The 21,760-nt window shown below is 32.9% G+C and overlaps 1 protein-coding gene across 1 annotated transcript; it reads right to left on the bottom strand.

The window, feature by feature from the left end:
- Nucleotides 1-4,169: 4,169 nt before the first annotated feature.
- Nucleotides 4,170-17,231, bottom strand: LOC141405570 (phospholipid scramblase 3). The gene is made up of 5 exons (XM_073990082.1): nt 16,774-17,231; nt 16,195-16,233; nt 15,986-16,129; nt 15,378-15,913; nt 4,170-4,890 (listed from the first exon to the last, which is right to left on the bottom strand). The coding sequence occupies exons 1-5, from the start codon at nt 16,853-16,855 to the stop codon at nt 4,861-4,863; spliced, it is 831 nt and encodes a 276-aa protein (XP_073846183.1). The 5' UTR covers nt 16,856-17,231; the 3' UTR covers nt 4,170-4,860.
- Between the last annotated feature and the right edge of the window lie 4,529 nt (nt 17,232-21,760).

Consider the following 21,760-nt stretch of genomic DNA (forward strand, 5'->3'; position numbering starts at 1 on the left):
TAATTCTAAAAGGGAATTTTATATATAATATACATATATAGATTTTTTATTTTGTCTAACAAAATCTTGTAACTTTTTCACTAAAGGAAATTTACGATATTTTTGTTTCCTTTTTTCAAATACTTTCTTGTGATTAAAAAACAAAAATCAATGTTCTTCCTATGTTTTATGAAAAATTTTATAATTTCAAAAAACAAAAAATTTCTTTAAAAAAAAAATTATATTGTTTTTTATTATTTTTATTTAAGTACCCAAAATTTTAGTTAAAAACATAATGAGAACAAGAAAACCAACGAGACCACGAGACTCATATATAATAATTTTTCTTATTATTATTGTTTAACATTAATTAACATAGTGCTACAGTTGAAAAAAGCAATGTGAAACGTGTTGAGGAAAGGCTATAGCTGAGTTTGTCTTCGGACGCTGGCACAGCAGACATATTTTATTTTGAGATAAATGAAAAAGTTATTCAAAATGACTATTTGTAACGCAATTAAAATCCGATCGTATCAACTGACAGACATAGAAAGTCTACAAATGTCACAATTTTCTTTGGCTTTATGGACGTGGGAAGACCTAAATATGATGTGAACCCTTAGTCCCAAGCGTAAACAAAAGCCCTGAGTACCACTTATAACATACAGTTTTTAAAATTTATCGGTTAAAATATGTGTGCCTGAAAACTTCATGAATTCCTAAAATGTAAGGTTATGTCAGAAAATCATATAAAATTGTTTTCTAGGGTTGTGCCAAATGAACTATATGGAACTATCTAGTTCACTAAGCAGTTCCAATGACTCACATCATTTGTATAAACAAACTGCGTATACGTAATATAACACGTTAGATTTTATGACGTTTCTCATACGTTTTGGAACTAGTAATGTGAACTAGGAACTAGATTATCCAACTCTATTGTATTCAATAACAACATGGTAGTTGTTTTTGTGTGATTACACTCATCATCTTTAGAACGGACAACATATCGGATCATGCCTTTTAATCAAAGGGGGAAAGTTTTTTCCAAAAAGTAAGGTTATGTCAGAAAAATATATAAAATTGTTTTCACAAACAGTATATTAGTTGGTTCACTAAGTATGTGCTTAGTATCCTTAGAATAGACAACAGGTCCAATAATGCTTTTTAATGAATGGCCAAGTTTTTTTTTTCAAAAGTAGGGTTATGTCAGAAATTTTATATAGTATTACCCTCAGCCTTTAGGCTAGAAAGGGTATATACACTTTCATACGGGCAAAATTTGCCTCATCGAAATAATGGTTTTAGACCCCAAGTATGTTTGGACGAAATGTGTTTCAGACAATTTGGAGTTGTCCGTCTGGCTGGCTGGAGCGCACGATAACTCTCAAACGGATTAGCCGATTTGGTCCAAAATTTGGCTTCCGTCATATTCTGCCCAAACTTAGTTTAAGTTCGAAGATGGGCTATATCGGTCCACTCCTTCCGGTACCTCCCACACAAAAGTTCGAAAATGTTCGGAAAATTTGTGTACACGATAACTCTTGAAGGAAGTAACGGATTTGATCCATACTTTGTACATCGTGAAATTTCTACCAGACTTAGATGAGCTTCCAATATGGACTCAATCGGTCCACTCCATCGGGTACCTCCCACACAAAATTTCGGATAAGTTCAGATTAGGACCTGCTCACGAATCGCTTTGATTTTTGATTTTTGATTTTTGTTGCAACAACTTGTATTCATTGCCCTCCATACGAAGGCACAAGCTTCATCAGGGGCAAGTCCATACTTCCCGAGTAAATAGCCCAAAAGATGCGAAAAGCCCCTATGACACCGCGTGTAGTGGTTGGAGCGCAAGATAACTCTTGAATAGATTTGGCGATTCGGTCAAAAATTTGGCCTTCGTAATACTTTCTCCAAACATAGTTTAAATTCGAAGATATGTCATATCGGTCTACTCCTTCAGCTACCTCCCCCACAAAAGTTAAAAAATGTTCGGAAAAATTGTGCGCACGATAACTCTTGAAGGGAGTGACCTATGTAATCCATACTTTGCACACCCTAATATATCTACCAGATATAGATCAGGTTCGAATATGGACTATATTTGTCTACTCCTTCTGGTACCTCTCACACAAAATTTCGGATAAGTTCACTTTAAGACATGCTCTCGAATCACTTTGATTTTTGTGGATGCGATTTGCATTCGCTACCTCCATTACGAGGGTAAAAGTTTTTTCAGGGGCAAGTCCATTTTTCTCGGGAAAACAGGTGAAAAAACCCCTATGTCAGCATATGTGGCGGTCGGAGAGCACGATAACTCTCGAACTGTTCAACCGATTTGGTCCAACATTTGGTCTTCGTCATATTATATCCAAACTTATTTTCATGGACCATACCGGTCCACAACTTTCGGTACATTTCCCCAATATTTAAAAAATGTCACTAAAATGATAGGACGATATCACTTGAATGGGGCAACCAATTTGGTCCAAACTTTGGATCTCCTAATATTTTATCAAATTTTAGTTTAACTTCTAAAATGGCCCATATCGGTCCTCCCTAAGGGTACTTGCCCTACAAAAGTTCAACATTTGTGTCTTAGTGCAGTTAATTCCTAATCCTCATTTTTGTCGACAAGTTCAAATATCCAAAAAGCGCCACAAAATCCTGAAGAGACCTTAAATACATTCAATATGTCTGGAGGTGAAAGTTTCGCTTCACATTGGCTGAGGGTATATATCTGTCGGCAAAGTCGACTGACACTTTTTACTTGTTTTTCACTAAGGACGTGGAAGTTGGTTAACTTTGATTATACTCATCATCCTTAGAATGGAAAACAGATCCAACAATATCCATCCAGATCCATCAATGCTTGGTGTTAAAGGGTCAAACTTTTCATCTAAAAGTGAGGTTATGTCAGATTTTTTTTTTTTTCAAAAGCATGTTAGTTTGTTTTCCGCAATTACGCGCATTAACCCTAGAATGTACAACAACCATTCATGTTTTCCATTGGAAGGTTGGGGTTTTTTCTAAGGGTCTAACTTTTTATTCCCTCAAAATGTCATACATTTATGTCGAAGGCCAGTCAGTAAAAACAAAACAAAAATGCATTTGAAAGACGAAAAGTTCGAGGACAGCGAAGCCGCTCCACATCCGATATTTCTGAAGAGCCTTTACCGAAGGCGAAACATGCATGGCACAGTGGTGGGTTCGAATCGGCATCTTTCCTTTTTCACTTGCATTATAGGTCATAAAGCTCGATTAATAAATTAAGAAATCAAATTTAGTTTTGTTAGAGAGATGTGAGGAAAAACTCACTTTTTTCTCCTCCATGTCCCTTCTTACCCATAAACTCCCATCTAACCCTGTTATTTTTCTGTCTAACCCTCAACTTTTTCTTTGGGAAGGTGATCTTCAAACAAAATACATTTTTGTTGTATGGTGTAACATTATTAAAAACAAGTTAAAAAAGTGAGGTTATGGCTGGAAAAAATATATTTTTCATCAAAACTATTATAATTTATGCAATTATAAACCATTTTGCGGAGAAGGATATGACCTAAAGACAGCAATGACAATCAATTTTCACCAATTCGAAGTCCATATTAGAATAATTTCACACAAAAATTGCCTAGAAATGCAACATTTCAAGACATTTCATTCATGAAATTACTTGAGAGTTTACTTTGTCTAATGCTTGGTTTACATGTACGAAATCCACTCGATTTCAACTGTCACTTCCTTTGCGTATACGTCAAATTAAAACTCCTCCGAAATCCATTCGATTTCATTTGACGTTTAAGCAATGGAATTGACAGTTGAAATCGAGTGGATTTCGTAAATGTAAAGCAAGCATAAGTCGCGTTTGAAGGTTGTAGCAATAATTTCAGGCTAAGCAGTTTCAAATGAACCTCATGCTTTCTGTTTTCTCAAATTTTTGTAAAAGATCCTTGCAAAATATTACAAAAGGTGTTTTTTTCGTTTCTAACCTCAATTTCTCAGCTATTCTCACTCGAAGAAAAAATGCCGTAAATTTTTCTCTGTAGCACTATGTAATTTAATTTTGCCTTAATTGAAATTGTGTTTTATTTTTTTTTTTTGCAAATAGTTTACATAAAAAACCTACTTAAATTAAGTTTTTAGTTGCAATTGTATAGTAGATTTATATATTTTTATTTTTTAAGAAGAAGAAAAAAAAACAAAAATAAATGTTGTACAAAATAAAAGAATTCGATGAAAAATTTATTGTAACTTTATATAGTTTATTTTTAAGTTTCTTTTTTTAGCATTACAAATGTATAAAACATATATGTATAAGTAAATTTAACAACAACAAAAATACACATAGAAACTATAGTTTTAAAAACATGAAACTAATGAAAAACAAAAAACCAACAACAAATTATATACTATATTAATATATACATATTTCATATACAAATTTGAATTATAAGAAGAAAAAAAAGAAAACAACAAACATAACTAGTAAAAAATATCTTATATTTATGTATATAATTATATATAAGCCAACACACTTTATTATCAAACAACAAATATCTCTTAATGTATTTGCAAAGAAAAAAACAATCGTATATATTTTAAAAAATATATATTATTAAAACTTATTATTAATTAAACAACATTTGTATAAAATTACATTATTTGTAATTATCTGTGTATTGTGAACAATTATTATATATAGAATGAATATAAAAAAAAAAAACAAATTACAAAAAAACATGTTTGAAATAACAAACAAAAAATAAAATAAAAAAATTTTTGAAAATAAAATTTTGTCGTATTTTTCTTCCAGTGTGTGATTGGTTGGGTTTATTTTAAATGCCAAGCTATGTTGTTGCATAGTCTTATTCCATTTTAAAATCTAGTTTGAAAATAAAGATACTCCTGTAATGAAAGCAAACGATAATTAGTCACAATTAGTTAATGGAAATTGTAGAGCTGTTGATGGAACATGGGCCGTGACGTTGGCTCAAAATACATGTACAAGAAAGAGATACAAAAACAAACGATTGCTCTCTAATGTCGCTCTCAGCTTCTCATTTTTCTTGGAAACAATATTTGGGCCAATCTAGTCTGCACGGATAATATCGATGTCAGGTGCGGAAGATCGAGACGCTTGGAAGTCAATCTACAATCAGCGTAAAGTACATACATACATTCTCTAAAAGTACTTAAGTGGTTATGGCCACTTATTGAGCACGAAAAATCCATTTTCATGAATTTTTTTCAATAAAGTTTTAGAAAGTCTTGTTTTCATCTAACCCCCCGTTTACACATGCAAGTGGCAGTTCGAAAAATACCAATACACTCACACATATTCATTGCCACACAAACTAACAACCTCACTGCCGACAAAATTTTCTTGTCAGTAATCAATGTAAGTGCTTTGAAAGTACCCAGTAGAAAGTGTCTTCAAGACAACATTGATGACTCGTGCACGACACTTTCAATTCGTTGAGGACTCTTTGCAGACAGCCCTTTGGGATCGTTGACGACATTTTCACACAAGTGTCCCAGTAATCATGCACGACAACTTGGGCGACAGGGTAAGCGAAGTTGTCGTCGACGACGATCTAGATGACTAAAATCCCCGTATTTCGTCGACGACTGCTTCACCGACCCTGTCTTGCTACTAGTCATCGATGACCCAACTAAAGACATTTTCGTTTATGTTGTCGGGTGTCAAATTTTTATTTAATTATAAAATATATTATTTTTACAAAATAAATTAGTTTATTAATTAATAATACTTAGCTCCCGTATGTTCCGCAATCCAACATTTTCTTCCAGCTTTACCACGCCATACAAGTCTTACCCCACCTGACCATAAGGCGACCTCTCTTTATTTTTGGATTCTGGAAAAAGAAACGGTTTTAAATGAATGCTGTGAATATCCACTAAATGTTCTATAATCTTACCATATACCACATACGTTGTATTTTACAGTCGCTGGAATTTTCAATGTTCTCCATGACTGGAACGTACATGCACCTATTCAAAGAATAACTACAATTAATTTTAAAGCATTTTAATCTATTTATTCTAGCTTACCGTTTTTTACATAATGCCGTTTGTATAAATAAAAATTGTTCAATCAGTAACGCGGTTTCCGAATTTTATGACATTATAATTTTTCATTTATTACAAATCAAAAATTTTATATTTGGATAAATATGTGTACAATTGTTTCAAAGCACACTTTTGAGCATTTTTCGGTTTGTTGCCAAGACACAATGCAAGACATGGTCATGCAAGTTGTCGTACATGACAATTTCGGAATATTCGTCAACGAATCGTCGACGAAAATGTCATCGAAGACTCGATTTTCTATTGGGTAACTTCAATTTTTTTCCGAACGTCTACACATGCAAGTGTCAGTTCGAAAAAATTGAAGTTTCGACTATAATATGTATACACAACTCTCTGCAAGTTACTTGCATGTGTAATCCTTTGGTTACACTTCCGTTACACATGCCAGTAAATTGGTGCCAATTGAGTACATGTATTATACTCGAAAATGCCGAAAAAGTGTTCGACTGGCATGCAGTTTTCTTGTGTGTTTACACATGCCAGTGCAAGTTCAATTTCAAAATTATTTTAAGCCGCATTAACACACAAAATTGCATTATATTTCAGATTTAAAACACAATTCACAACATATTTTACTATTTTTATTTTATTTCGTTTTAAAAAGATTGTTTTCAGTCATAAACATAATGAATCTGGTATTGCCGCCTTTTCAATATTGTATAATACCAGAGGGGAAATTATTTACCAACCTATATTTGCATGAAAAACATCAAAATTATGTCTTTACTAACCACTAATATATTGCAGCTGCCAAGACGTATTATTTGTGTTTCCTAATCTTTTTGAAAATATGCATTAAATCTTTGCATTCTTAAAAGAAACAAAAATGTACATGGATTAAAAAATAGTCTCGGCAACTCTTTTTTCATTTTCGACATATCATTGGCAGCCAGCTCAAAATTTTGCTGGCATGAAAAATCTAGTGCCAGTGGAGTCGACAATTCAAAAAATGTAATTGTGGTAGTAAAATATTGTGTATGTATTGAATTTTTCGAACTGTCACTGGCATGTGTAAAGGTTGGGTAAGCTACTTGCGTAATTATTTTTGTTAAAATATATCACAGTGTTCTGAAAAGGCCGCATACGAAACTCTGTTTTTACTGGAGCACCTTGCACTATAGGCACTATAGCTCAAAAATGAATAAACCGATCAGCAACATATTCAGGGCAATCATGAATATTTCCCTCGGAATTGTCCGCCCGGAAAATAATTTAAAAAAGTGAAATTCCATTAAAATCAATCAGTGTATTACGGTTGGCGTAGTCGTAGTTTACATTTTCTATATTATGAAAAATTATATACTACGAACATTTTTTTATTTTATAGCATCATAGGTCCATAAAATATCGAAAGAAACATATTCATAATTCCATGGACGGATTTCTTGGGTTATAAATAACATTTATTTTTTTGATATGACAAATTGGTACCACGTATGGCGTTGGAATACGATTTTTTTAACGACTGGATACAAAAATAAAAACAAATAAATTTTAACAAATTTTTTGGCAATGATTAATGAAATATATTGGAAATATCAAACAAGGCAGACGTGTTGTCTGTCATATAAAAGAAATGAATTTTTTTCTTGGAAATTAAAAATTGGATTTCCTTTGTATTCTGATTTTTGAAATGGATTTGAACTCATTGGGCAAGCTCGCTTGCAATCCTTCGGAGAATATACCCCAGATAAATCATGTATAATTACGAACTCTGATTCTGAAATCGGAAATCTTTCGCAAAACTCGAAGCATCTGGGACAAGAAAATGGGCTTTCAGCAGCTTCATCAAAAGTCAATGAAGGGAATCATAAAGCCGTGGTGACAAATGTTGAACAGTTGCCTGCATTTAAGCCTATTGAAGAGGATAATTCTATTGATATGGAAGAATTTGCTCCATCAGACGATGAAGTTTTTCAACTTGTAGAAAGAAAACGGAAAATTGCTCATGGCTCAAAAAAGGCTAAGGTAGATACATATGTATGTATGTTTAATTTTCGTATAAATAGGCCTATATGTTTGGCCACAACTCCTGGTCAATCCCACCCGTCTTGCAACAGATTTGCTTTATTAGGGGATCTAGATGTGAAATCAGATAACGAATATCAGAAAAGAGTTCCTGTAAAGGAAGTTTTAGATGAAGATATCGTCCATGTTAAAAGAAAATCCTTTTGTCCTCCTATTTTTCTCTTCGGAGTTGATATGCAAAGCCTCATTAAAGATCTTAAATCCAGGAATATTAAATTTAAACTTATAAACAAAAGCAGACAGAAGAGTAAACTTTACTTAGAGGACGCTCAAATACACGCAGAACTTATGGCCCCATTACGGCAAAAAAAATTAGACTCTTATTCTTACACTCCCAAGGAGATGAAGCACCAATCGATTGTTCTTCTTGGTATATTACATAACACAGAAGTTGACGACATCAAAGCATATTTAGATACTCTAGTTCCGGATACGGTGTACAGTGTCACAAAATTTACCACCTCTTTCTCGAAGAAAGACAATTTCGATACAGGTCTTTTTCTGGTAACGCTACAATTTAGCAAATCTACATCTGAATTGAAAGCAGTAAGATATGTATTGGACCAACGAGCATTTTGGGTGCTTCCTAAGAGAAACTCGGGCGATATTCAGTGTTATAGATGTCAGCAGTGAGGACATATGTCCCGCAACTGCAATAGAGAATCTGCTTGTGTGAAATGTGATAAAAATCATGAACCAGGTCAATGTTCTTCTCTTCATAGTGAGGGAAATCTACCTCTTTGTGTAAACTGTAAAAACCGCGGTCATCCATCTAGTTTTAGAGGATGTCCAGAATATTTAAAGTACGTAGAGTTGAAAAAGAAAGTATGATCACCCGCCATTGAGAGGAAAGAAAAAGCTAGCAAAAATGTTTTTAACGCTATTTTATCGCTTTGTCTCCCTAATATTTCATACTTGTAATTTTAATTAGGCAAACTTTTAAATATAAAAAAGAAGTTATTGCAGGTTTCAGTCTGCCAAGTTTATTTATTTCTCTCGTGGTCTGCATTAATGGTATCTGCAGAAAAATGTTGTTAGGTTCGATTTACATTCCCTGTAATTCTGCCAGTTCTCTTGTGTCAAGTTCCTTGTATGTTTGGGTAATTTTTCTAGAGGGTTTGATTTCACATTTATCGGCTGTGATTTTAATGCGAAGCATATTTCCTGGGTTGACTCAGTAAATAATTAGAACGGTAATAGTTTTTATGATTTTCTCCAGCAGCATCCTTATTATTTTTCTAGAATTTCTTCATCATGTCCCACTTTTCCGAATGGATCATCCTTTTTAGATCACTTCCTTGTCGGTTCTTATGCCTCTGATTTACACTGTGCGACACGAAAAAAATTAACCACATTCTGACACCACAGTGTGATAGAAAACGAAAAATAAGAAGTCACGTATCTCGGCGTTTTTCCCTGTTACTTCGAATTTCGCGGTTATGGGCCCCAAAGACCTGAGGCCTTGATGTCAAAAAGGACCATTTTGTCAGGCTCATATCTTCTAAACCGCTAAGAATTTTGGTTTACTCGTGGTGGCAAAGTTGTAGCTCTCATCTTAAAGAATAATAATTGTGAAGACATAAAATCCATTCAACCTTATCTTCAAGGTCAAAATCGTTAAGGTCAAGTTTCCGTTATAATTTATTCTCAGATTTTGGCCTACAGATATCAAACCGATCAAAATTGAATCAAACAACCAACCGCAAAAATGTACCTTAGATCTCAGTAAACAACTTTCTGGAACATACGAACCCTGTAGAAATGGTTCTTAAAGGTCAAAATAGCAAAACAAATGCAATTTTTATTTTCTTGTTTCGGTTTCTACTCCATATAAATTAAACCATTCAAAATTCAAGAAAACATTCAACCACAATAATGTAGCGAATATATCAGTATATAACTTTGTGGAACATCAGAGCTGGAACATACGAACTGTTCTTAAAGGTCAAAATAGCAAAAAACTTTAGAAAATATTCGATTTTTATACTCTTTTCTCCGATTCTGGTCCATAGATACCGAACCGTTCAAAATTCAAGAATACAAGCAACTACAAAAATGTACCTAAGATCTCAGTTAACAACTTTCTAGAACATATGAACATTCTAGGAGCGGCCCTTTAAGCTCAAAATTCCATTAGTCCCAATTTACATTAGGCGAGTTTACTTGCGGCAATTGTCAGTTTGATGGAGAGAGAGGTGAGGCATATGGTAACCCTTTGCCTCTCAGCCCCCTCTCTCACCTACAAACTGACAATTGCCGCAAGTAAACTCGCCTAATGTAAATTGGGACTTAGTTTTACTCATTCTTTCCTGGTCAGGTCCGTAAATAACAAACCTTTCAAATTTTCTAGAGTGTTGAACAGTTTGTTATTTCCAGACCTGAGCATTAACCATAATATAATTGTTAGTGAATTTTGAACATGAAGGACCGTTCCTAGAATGTTCATATGTTCTAGGAAGTTGTTAACTGAGATCTTAGGTACATTTTTGTAGTTCTTTTTATTCTTTAATTTTGAACGGTTCGGTATCTATGGACTAGAATCGGAGAAAAAAGTATAAAAATCGAATATTTTCTAAAGTTTTTTGCTATTTTGACCTTTAAGAGCAGTTCGTAGTGGGCTCTGATGTTCCACAAAATGGTATACTGATATATTCGCTACATTATTGTAGTTGAATGTTTTCTTGAATTTTGAATGGTTTAATTTATATGGAGTAGAAACCGAAACAAGAAAATAAAAATTGCATTTGTTTTGCTATTTTGACCTTTAAGAACCATTTCTACAGGGTTCGTATGTTCCAGAAAGTTGTTTACTGAGATCTAAGGTACATTTTTGTAGTTGGTTGTTTGATTCAATTTTGATCGGTTTGATATCTGTAGGTCAAAATCTGAGAAAAAATTATAACGGGAACTTGACCTCAACGATTTTGACCTTGAAGATAAGGTTGAATGGATTTTATGTCTTCACAATTATTATTCTTTAAGATGAAAGCTACAACTTTGCCTCCACGAGTAAACCAAAATTCTTAGCGGTTTAGAAGATATGAGCCTGACAAAATTGTCCCTTTTGACAGCAGGGCCTCAGGTCTTTGGGGGCCCATAACCGCGAAATTCGAAGTAACAGGCAAAAACGACGAGACAGGTGTCTTTTTATTTTTCTTCTTCCATTACGCTGCGGTGTCAGAATGTGGTTAATTTTCCATGACACAAAAAATTACACACAGTGATATCCACTCCCATTTGTTCAACATCGTGTTTACCCACCTTTTCACACCAATTTCCTTTAAAATTGAATGTCGTGCTTCCAAATTTCAAGATAGTTTTGCAAACCCTTCAAGTTTTGTTAGTTATCGTAACTGCAATTGGGAAATTTTAAGTATGATGTAAACGAAAATATTTTGAATCACTATCTAAATTCAGTTACAAACTTGTCTAACAATGAGATCGACGATTATATTCATGAATTTGTTCGTACTATAACTTCTGATTCCGATGATCATTCAGAAAAAGTCGTAACTGGGAAAAGAAAATTTATCGTATCTGATAGAATAAAAAATCTGTACAGAATTAAGTAGGCTTGGCAGAAAGAACTTAAAAGAATTTACCAATTTTTTTTGGAAAATTTCAAAGATAATCCCAATAAAGAAGGGCAATAGTGAAGATATTTCTAACTTGAGGCCAATATCTTTGTTATCCAACTTAGGCAAACTATTCCGTATATACCAAATTCCCAGTTCGGTTTTCAGAAGGGTCACTCGACCATTGATGCCATGTTGAAATTCCACAACGACTTCGTCTTGAATTTAAGGAAAAAAAAATTGTACCGTTGCAGTACTGCTAGATGTGGAAAAACTTTTGATCATGCCAGTCATATTGGAATACTGACCAAAATGATCAGAATCGGCTTTAGTCCCTTTATTATTAAAATATTTCAAAACTTTTTCACTAATAGACAGTTTTGTGTTCAATTTTAAAATCAGGTGTCAGATTTATCTAATGTAAAATGTGGGGTCCCTCAAGGGTCTGTATTGGCTCCCCATTTATACAACATTTTTATGTACGATTTTCCTCACAACTTTCAAAATTCATCTGATTCTCTATTGTATTCGCACAATGAATCCTCTGCTGGTGCATTGGTAAACATTTCACATTATAGCTGTGTCTGGTTACCCTAAAATTTGTAACAATTTGTACCAATTGTTGCTGGAAGTCGTCTGTTAACACAAAAAACCAGCAAAAGAGAGCGATTCGAGAGAGACATTTTGACAGTTCTTTCACTGAGAGCTTGCAAATTCTTGCTGGACAAATTTCTTCTAGCAAGCACTTGCAACTCAATCAGCTGTTTTTAATTATTCGGTGATTTATGTTTATAAAAATTAAAAACAGTTTTATTGTGGAAATAGCACCACAATTAGGGGAATTTTCTCCTTTATTTTTAATAAAATACAATTTTTGCTTGCTTTGGTTCCTTTAATGGCGGACAAATTGTTCTGTTTTGGCAAGTCAGCTGATTGCGTGCTGGTTTTTGCTGGGAAGGTGTCTGTTTACTTTTTACAATTTTCTAGCAAAAGAGAATAAAAACCCCTTACTCTCTGAGAAAGTTCTTGCTGGACAATTCTTGCTGGGAAAGTAACCAGACAGACTTTATCTTGACAAAGTGAAACAGTTTTATGATAAATGGGGTATAAAAATTAATTCTGCCAAGAGCGAAGCCATTTGTATCAGAAATGCTTCGGAAAAATGTAAAAGATTCGTTGTTCCTGAAAGCAAATCCTTACAGCTATTTTTAAATGGGGTTGAAATACCATTTAAAGATGAGGTCAAATATTTGGGTGTCGAATTTAATAAACTTGCTAGGAAGGTCCGAAATAAAGCTCAAGGTATTTTTACCTCTTTTTTTAAACTTTTCAATAACAAAAATTTACCTACCCCCACAAAATTGATGTTATATAAGACTTGTATTCGGCCAGTCATTCTTTACGGGTTCCCTATTTGGTTCAATATATCCCCGACTGTTATGAAAGAACTTGAGATTCTAGAAAGACTAATTTTGAGACTCTGTATCGGTAAAAATTTCAAATCCGTTAATAGAAGATTTTCTAATAATTTATACACATTCTATGTATGTGACCTCTTAGAAAGGTTCATTCTAGGGATACGTAAAATCGATTTCGGTTAATCGATTATTAGCAGCAAAATTTCTAAAAGTCGTAGTCGACTATTGACTGTGCGAAAACCGGATAATCGATTTTTCTTAATCGACTTTCGAAAGACGGAGTCAACTATTATTCGTAGTCGACCATTAGTCGTAGTCTATTATTATTCGTAGTCGACTATTAATCGCGGACGACTATTAGTCGTAGTTGACTATTGGGTGTGCTAAAACCCCGTAATGGACGGTACTTTTGTATGCATATATACATTATGGATCGCATCAACGAATATGGTCGATTATAATCGGTTTTCGGCGGTTAACGAATAATCGAAAGTCGACTTTCAGTACACCCTCAAATAATCGACTAACCGAAAATCGAGTTTTACATTTTTCGCGAAAACCGTATAATTGAAAAACCGATTATTGCATTCCACTGCGTATCCCTAGTTCATTCAAAGATTGGCTCTTCATGAAATTGCACATATGGTTGAAGTTTTAAATAGTCAGGTGAACATTGATTGGGCAAATCCTTACTATTTGTCTCCAATGGGATATACCTATGAACACACTGATGATATTTCTGGGTTTTATGAAAAGGCTCTTGCCGGAACTCACCGAGGGTAGTACATATATTGTTTACCCTCTTGTGTCTGTTTTAGTTTTTTTCTTTTCTTTCCGTTGTTTTTTTTTATTTATTTCTTTTTTTATTAATCTTCTTCCCTTAGTTTTAAGTACACAACCCCTAGAATTAAGAAACTCTTTAATCAGCCCCGGGAGCAAGGGCGATATTCATTTATTTAACAACCTCTACAAACTTCTCACATTCATGTTAAAGCCTGATGCTGATGACACCTTTATATAATTACGATAACACATTATAGTCGCAAGTGTTTATTATGTGTAAAAATATCCTTTAATGTCTCAATAAACTAAATTAAATTTAATTAATTAAATTATATTGGAAAATAACTTAAAAATTTTGCTTCTTTTATTCATTTTCGTATGACAATTTCGTGTTTTTATCAGATGACAAACTTTCTATTGAAAATCTGTTAGATTCATCGTATAACGATTCAAGCAATGCAAATTTCTTAGTTCGTGTTCAAAAGATGATTTCGAACGAATTATTTTACAATTAAAAATATATATGAGTCAATTAAGTATTTGGATAGTTTAAGATCCAATATCTGCATTATGGTCATTACCGACATTAATCTCTAAGAAAATCAGTGAAAAATGATTCGCCGCTACCTTCAAATCATAACAAATGCGTAAAAAAATTAATAAAAAGCTAATAGTACGTTTATATATAACCGTATTTAACAAACCCACTGGATTTCAAATGTCAATTCCATTGCTTATATTTCAAATAAATCCTCATAAAAAGGTTCACCCTGCAAAAGGTTATAATATAAACATGGACTAAGTTACAGTTTGGAACTATGAAAATCAAGAACGCAGTCAAAAAAATTGTTTAAAAATCGCGATTATTCTTCCTGGCCGCATCCAAAAATTAATCGGGTCTTCAATATTAATATCGGGACCAATGTCTTGAATGAAGTGTCCACAAGGTTCCAAAATCCAAAAAATTATTTTGATTGTAAAAACTGTAGGGTTGGTTTTTCTTCTGGATTAAAAGTTTAAACATGATCTACATACAATTCTATTATTTTTTACCAAAAGAATTCTTTAAAAATTGATATTTTAGCTTTTAAGGACGAATATATACATAATACCAATCAGTCGTTTCGACACGTCAACTTGCAATTTTGGATACGACTACGCCAACCGTAATAAGGCTGAATATTTTGAAACGTTGGTAATTACTAGAATCACTTAATTATGGAATATTCTAGCCGAATCGACAGAAATGTTCCCTTATTGGACATGAATATAGAAATAAAAAATTGTGAAATTGGGGAAAGAGAACCAATTCAGCACGGAATTCTATTCTACCTGTACTTAAAAGTGAGACAATAAAAATGTTTCGATTCTGTAAAATTTGCAAATGGCAATAACCCCTTAAGGAAATTAATGGTCACCTAATTCCACCGCATAACAGATTATAGAGCTCTTTAACAAGTATTTCTCTTCAACTTACCAATAAAAATGCTCCACCCAATATCAAGGCACGCTCTTTACCCGTCAATTTTGCATCACTAAAATAAATATTTGTTGTATACTGAGATTTGCCACTCATCCATTTGCGATCGATAGATGCTCTCAATTCACCACCGGAATGTATTTTAAAATATGTCTCTTTGGGTAAACAAAAACAACAAAATCCCGTATTTTTTGGACCTTCAATGCAAAATATTGGATTGCCAGTGGCACCGTCTTCTATATAGAATTCTGGTGCCAAGATAGTAGGCGATTGTACAATACGTCCTAAAATGTTTCCCGGTGGTATCCATACTTCTAAACTTTTCGGTTGACAGCACATAAAACCTAAGGCCAATTTTCGCTGGAATAGCAATGCCTCCTGATGGGTTTTATCAATCAAATGCATATCAAAGGGACGGGCTGAACCCAATAGCATACGATTTCTTTGGGTTGAATATTCTGAGGCTGCATATAAGGCATCACCCATGACTGAACGTACAACATAACGATTTTCAGACGAAACAGCGGTAAGAGCTAAGTGAAAAAAAAAGATACGAGTTATATGGATGACGTTTCCAAGTTGTATGTGTGTTTTGGAATACTCACACTCATTCAATTCAAATGTTTGTTCTATATATATTGAAGGTATATCCTTGAGAAAATCATATCCCGATAATGGTATATAGGTACTTTGTACACCTCTGGCATTTTGTTCCACTGTTGAGATGGGTAGGGGTATTCGATCTGAAACTTTAAAGTGATTATAAAATAGTTTAGTATAACATTAAAGGAAATACTTTAAACAGGATACTTACCTCTTGGTTGAGATGTTATGCTTACAGGACCATCGAAAACTGTTGAAATATAAAGTTTGAATGTGAAGTTTTAGTAAAATTAAAAATTTCTTATAATATTTTATTTATTTATTTTCGCAATATTTATTACAATGGATGGATAAAATCATTTATTAACAGACAATAACAAAACTATTTGATAAGATAAAACCCATTCAGTATGAGGGTCTCATAACAAAGCCTTTGTTTCAAAGTATTATCTCTTAAAATCGCAAAAATTTCACAATTTATAGTCCAAATCGCTTATAACGTCATCGTTTATAACGACATGTCGATTATTTATTTATTCATACATTGCGAATAAATATTTAAGCCAATGAACATCGCAATGCGCTAAACTACGCAAAATCATATTATGCATAACAAAAACACATTAAAACTATTATATTTCAGAAAAAAATAGCAATTTATAACAACGAAATTCAAACTCTCAATTTTCTGTCGCCTTTATAGCCCACACAAAACAAATATCATTTATAGCGTCCAATTCCGTCGGTCCCTTGAACGTCGTTATAAGCAATTTCGACTGTATTTTTCAACCTCTTGGTTCTACACGATTCTGTTGAGATACGCGTATTTCACTGTCATATTGTAAATTGCGGACAGCATCTTCTTGTAACATTTTTAAAATATAAAAAAGAATGTATTTAAACGATTAATTCGATACAAATTTGTTATAGATTTTAAAATATTCTACACTACGGTCTTTAGTTTACGCTTTTAAAAATCATACTGACATTTATTAACCGTATTGATAGTAGTGGTAGCTTGGCATGTTGATAAAATGGCCCGCTCCCTTCCATTTTAGCCATAATATGAGGGGTATATATTGTTTGTCTTGTTGCTGATAAGATTTGCACGTATCGGCCGAGTTATTGATTAGACATTCATATGGCAAGAACAATAAAAGAATGAAATATGTCTAATATTTCTCCCCTCGCCAGCTATTTAGGCGAAATAAAATAGGCATAAACATGATTAAAATTGTTGTTTTATAATTGAAATAACTTCCTCCCCTTGATCGTATGCTTTAAAAATGATTGCAAATCTCCACAGATAACCAAAAATGGTGTTAGTGGGGCTATTCGCTAGGGAACTCGAGAAGATATCGTGAAATGAATCATAGATTCTTATTGGACTTTTAAAATGTTTTAAAAAATCCGTAGATAGCGTCAGCATTTGATCAAAATTAAAAATATCAGTTATGCAAGATTATATATCAGAAAAAATTTTTCTATGGGCCATTATTACATGCTTTCTTTTACTATCTGATGGATTTGAAAACGCAAAATAAACTTATTTGGAGGCATTAAAAATATAATTTGTACATTGAAAGTTAATGAAAAGAAGCCCCTCCTTGGAATTCGATCATCGCTTTTAACTTTAAGTAAACCTGAACGCTATAAATCTGTTCGGTAAATCCAAACTATGACAAAAGAAGACTTATAATAATGGCTGTATACTGGACTTATTATTTATCTTATGTAAAATGTATGAAAAAACCATGATACAATAAGAAGGTAGCATTATCAGCCCAGCTGATGGTAACATAATGTGTCAATTGCATTGAATTTATGTCAAATTTTGACGTATAGACGTTCTAGTCAATTTTTATAGCCGAACATACAATAGGCTTCGTTTTTCTACGATACTCGAAGTGACCAAGTTTTGGTGTATGCTGCTTCGTATCCTGCTTGAGCTACATCAAAGAATTGGCTTTCCTTTCTGCAGGTCAGTCCACATAGATTTTCCACCTCACAGTTCATGCGACGCCAGTGATTCAGTGAATTCAATTTTCTTGTCAAAAAGTTCAATTGTACCAATGCATATTTATACAACGTAGACGTGACAATCAGCTGTATTCTTACTTTTTTTTCTAAATTTAGTTTTCACAGCTGGCTTGATAATGCTACCTGTATTATTGTACCATGAGGTCTACTCATGAAATTTGAAACTTCGAAATTTTCTACAATAAAATTCTATTTTCACCGTAAATTTGTAATAACAATGACCTACGACAGTTCCGTATGCTTTATATTTACATTTTGATTCAAAATTGTTCTATTTTAGAGGATTTTCAAAATGTATTTATGTTTTTCCTGAAAAAAAATTGGAACTACCCTATTATTCAATATTTATCTTTGACAATTAATTTTTAATAACAACAATGTTGTTTTTGTAAATTTGTTAGTTGTTGTAATTCATGCATATACCTTATATCAAGGCATATTTGTTAAAGGTAAAAGTGACAACCAGCTGTATTCTTACATTTTTGTAAATTTAGTTTTCAAAATGTAATAGGGTCTACTCATGAAATTTGAAACTTCGAAATTCGCTAACATAAAATACTTATTTTCATTGTAAACGTGTAATAAAAATTACCTACGAGAGTTCTGAATGCGTTATATTTACATTTTGATTCAAATTTGTTATATTTAAGAGGATTTTCAAAAAGTATTTATGTGTTTCCTGAAAAAAAATTTGGAACGACCCTAATATTCAATATTTTCTTTGACAATTAATTTTCAATAACAACAATGTTGTTTTTGTAAATTTGTTAGTTGTTGTAATTCATGCACATACCTTCTATAAATTTGCCTTGCCTTATATAGATTTGCCTTGAATTGTACATATACATATTGTTACGAATGTAACTGATAGGTTTAAGCTAGTTTAGTTTAATTTCCGTTAATTTAAAAATTTGAATTGTAACGTAAAGTTTTTATTACGCAGTTACTTTATTTAAGCAACAACAACTACCATGTAGAACTCTCTTCATTATTCTAGATGTTACTTTACCTTTCATTAATGTGCTTTTGTTTTGTTTTGCCATAGTCATGTAATTATTGTTTAGTTTGTCACTTCTTTTCTTACATTTATTTGTTGTTGTAATTACGTCATTACTGTGCTTGTCGTCCAATTGTATTCCCCCATGTATGTATGTGAGTATGGTTGTTCGCTTAGTGCGAATGTGCGTCTGTGTGTTCGCTGCACAGATTCGAGATGTTGCCATATGTGTTCTGGAGGACTCTAGAACAGGGAGACTTTGGGTATAAATACCGGGGAAATGGCAATGACGGGGTAGTCGTGTTTTAAGCGTTGAACTGAACAGATCGGTTAAAGAATAGCTGCGTGCTAACTAGAGACTAGCTGTGTGCTAAGTAATTAAAGTCGGTTCCGAATAAGTGTAATAAAGTAAATAAAGCATTGTAGAAACGTAATCTAAAACGAACCCTGTTTTATTTGGTACAAATCGTACTGGGGAATAAAACAACGTCTACACGGAGATTAGTTAAACCTAATTCCGTAACAATATGTACATTAGGGTTATAAATTTTTTCGCAATTTTTGCACATATCAAAAATACCACTGCATAGCCGTGTAGAGCATGAAAAACTACTGTGAAATACGGTTAATTTTTTCTCTATCGCGAAAAAAGTTTCCTCACCAAATGCATTGAAGTTCAATAATGTATTATTTAATTTTATTTATTACAATGAGATATATGTATGTACATTTTTCGTATTAACCTATTTATAGTTTTTATCTAATTTAAAATCAATGTCAAACCATTCTGGATCAATTATCAAATCGCGATATTTCAGAGCATTTAATGCACCGTTGACAATATTGATTTTTTTTGTTTTTCTTTATAAACTCTCGAATTTTATGTTTATATTTATTGTACCTATCGTTTGCAACGAATTTGCGAAAGTTACAGGCTGTTGTTGTTTAATAAATAGCAATTGTCTACTTTGGCATAGTTATGTAACTAGTTACTCATTGATCCTAGTTACTTTACACCCAAAATTGCACAAAAAATTGCCTATTGCCTGTTTTTGCCACTGGAAATGGGCTTTCCTGCCTATCATGTCAATTTACTAGTTACAGGTAATGCGGCGTGTAATATATTGACTATTTTAAAGACTACCGATGGGTAGTGTAATCGACAATGTTTCTCTCTTGTAATCCCTTTTCCACATTATTTCTTTTTTTAAACAAAAATATTGTTTATTCATAATTTAAAAAAACGTATTTTGATGCGTTTGTTATGCAAAAATTTAAGATGCCAAAAAAGAACGTGTTACGAGCTAAATCATAGAAAGGATGAACAATTTAAGAAGAATATTTATAATATATTTGTGGTAAGTATGCTGATATCTATCTTGACGGAATACATTATCACGCCATTTCATTAAACTTGTATACATTTCATTTCAGAACTTTTGAATGACCTGAAGGAAACACGAGAAAAACATTCCAAGGACCAAATAAACATAAGTCGCTGTATCAAGTAGTAACGCTCTAGTTCCAGTATCAAGGATCAAGATAGACCTGTCATATCCATAAATATACAAGATTATATTGTTATTTGTAAAATGTTTGCATACCATGCAATAAAATTAAATGTGGCTAATGCATAAAAATATGCATTTACCCATTTATCTGACTTCAACTTATTAGTAATTTTTGTTATAATTTCTGACTACCGAATTGGCTGGTTACTGGTAATGCAATGAAGGGACAAGTGGCTTTACGAAGACTATCAAATTGACTGGTTACTGGTAATGCAATGAAGAGACAATTGCCTTCACACGACTATCGAATTGGATGGTTACTGGTAATGCAGTGAGGAGACAATAGACCCCTTCCTATGAAATCCCCATGTTAAATTCACCAGTCTATTACATTGCGAGTAGATTGGGTGGTAACTAGGGGTGTTTACCAGTAGCCAGCAAAATTGCTAGTTATTCCCTAGTTACCCGAACAACTGGGTAAGGAATTTGCCTGTGAGAATTGTATTTGTTTTCTGTAAATATTTATTCAAACAAAGCTATTTAAAATTTCTTAATATGAAAAATATCAAAAGGGCTTTAGTAATCGCAGTCGTTGCGGAAACTTTTTTCACCGAATCGAACTAAAACACGCTTTTTCGTTATCAGGACAATATTTCGCACATGGTACTGGTGTCGTATTTTTTGGGTTATACCCCTAATGTACATTTCCATAGACGCCATAAATATCGGTATTTAGGACAAGTAATGATATTTAGAAGTTCTGGTACACAGTCATGGTAGAAAAATATAAAGTAACAGCAATACCATTCCATCAAACAATTTATATATGCATATATTTCTATGTCCGATATATTAGGGATATATATTTTGTGAGGAAAAAATATATCATTCAGAAAAAAAGAAAACTGTGTGGTAGTTTGTTATATTTGAAAAAAAAATAAAGCCCTAATAAACATGTGTTTTTCATTTCAAAAAAAAAATACAAAAGATTGATACAGCTTCTTCTTTTTCAATGAATTTCCAGCCACCCAAAACATTTTTGTAAGAATTCTACTTTCTGCGAGAAATTATCCATTTAGTGGATAGTGGAAATATTCAAATTGTGGATAGGGACTAAATAAAATCCACTGGATCAGATGGGGATTTATTTGACACATAATGGGATTTTAAATCTACTGGATTTCATAAATATAAACATGCTTAAACAACGATTTGATGTAAACGGAGCG

Source organism: Musca autumnalis, unplaced genomic scaffold, assembly GCF_047663935.1.
Source record: "Musca autumnalis isolate F117 unplaced genomic scaffold, ASM4766393v1 scaffold_5, whole genome shotgun sequence".
Classification (NCBI taxonomy): domain Eukaryota; kingdom Metazoa; phylum Arthropoda; class Insecta; order Diptera; family Muscidae; genus Musca; species Musca autumnalis.

What these genes read in the sequence shown, in the direction of transcription:
- LOC141405570 (XM_073990082.1), bottom strand. Translation starts at nt 16,855, where the DNA reads ATGTTACAAGAAGATGCTGTCCGCAATTTACAATATGACAGTGAAATA. An exon ending in GAATCGTGTAGAACCAAGAG is followed by an intron (nt 16,234 to 16,773) that starts GTTGAAAAATAC and finishes ATATTTCAACAG; the next exon opens with TTTTCGATGGTCCTGTAAGC. An exon ending in TGGGTGGAGCATTTTTATTG is followed by an intron (nt 4,891 to 15,377) that starts GTAAGTTGAAGA and finishes CTTTCATTACAG; the next exon opens with GAGTATCTTTATTTTCAAAC.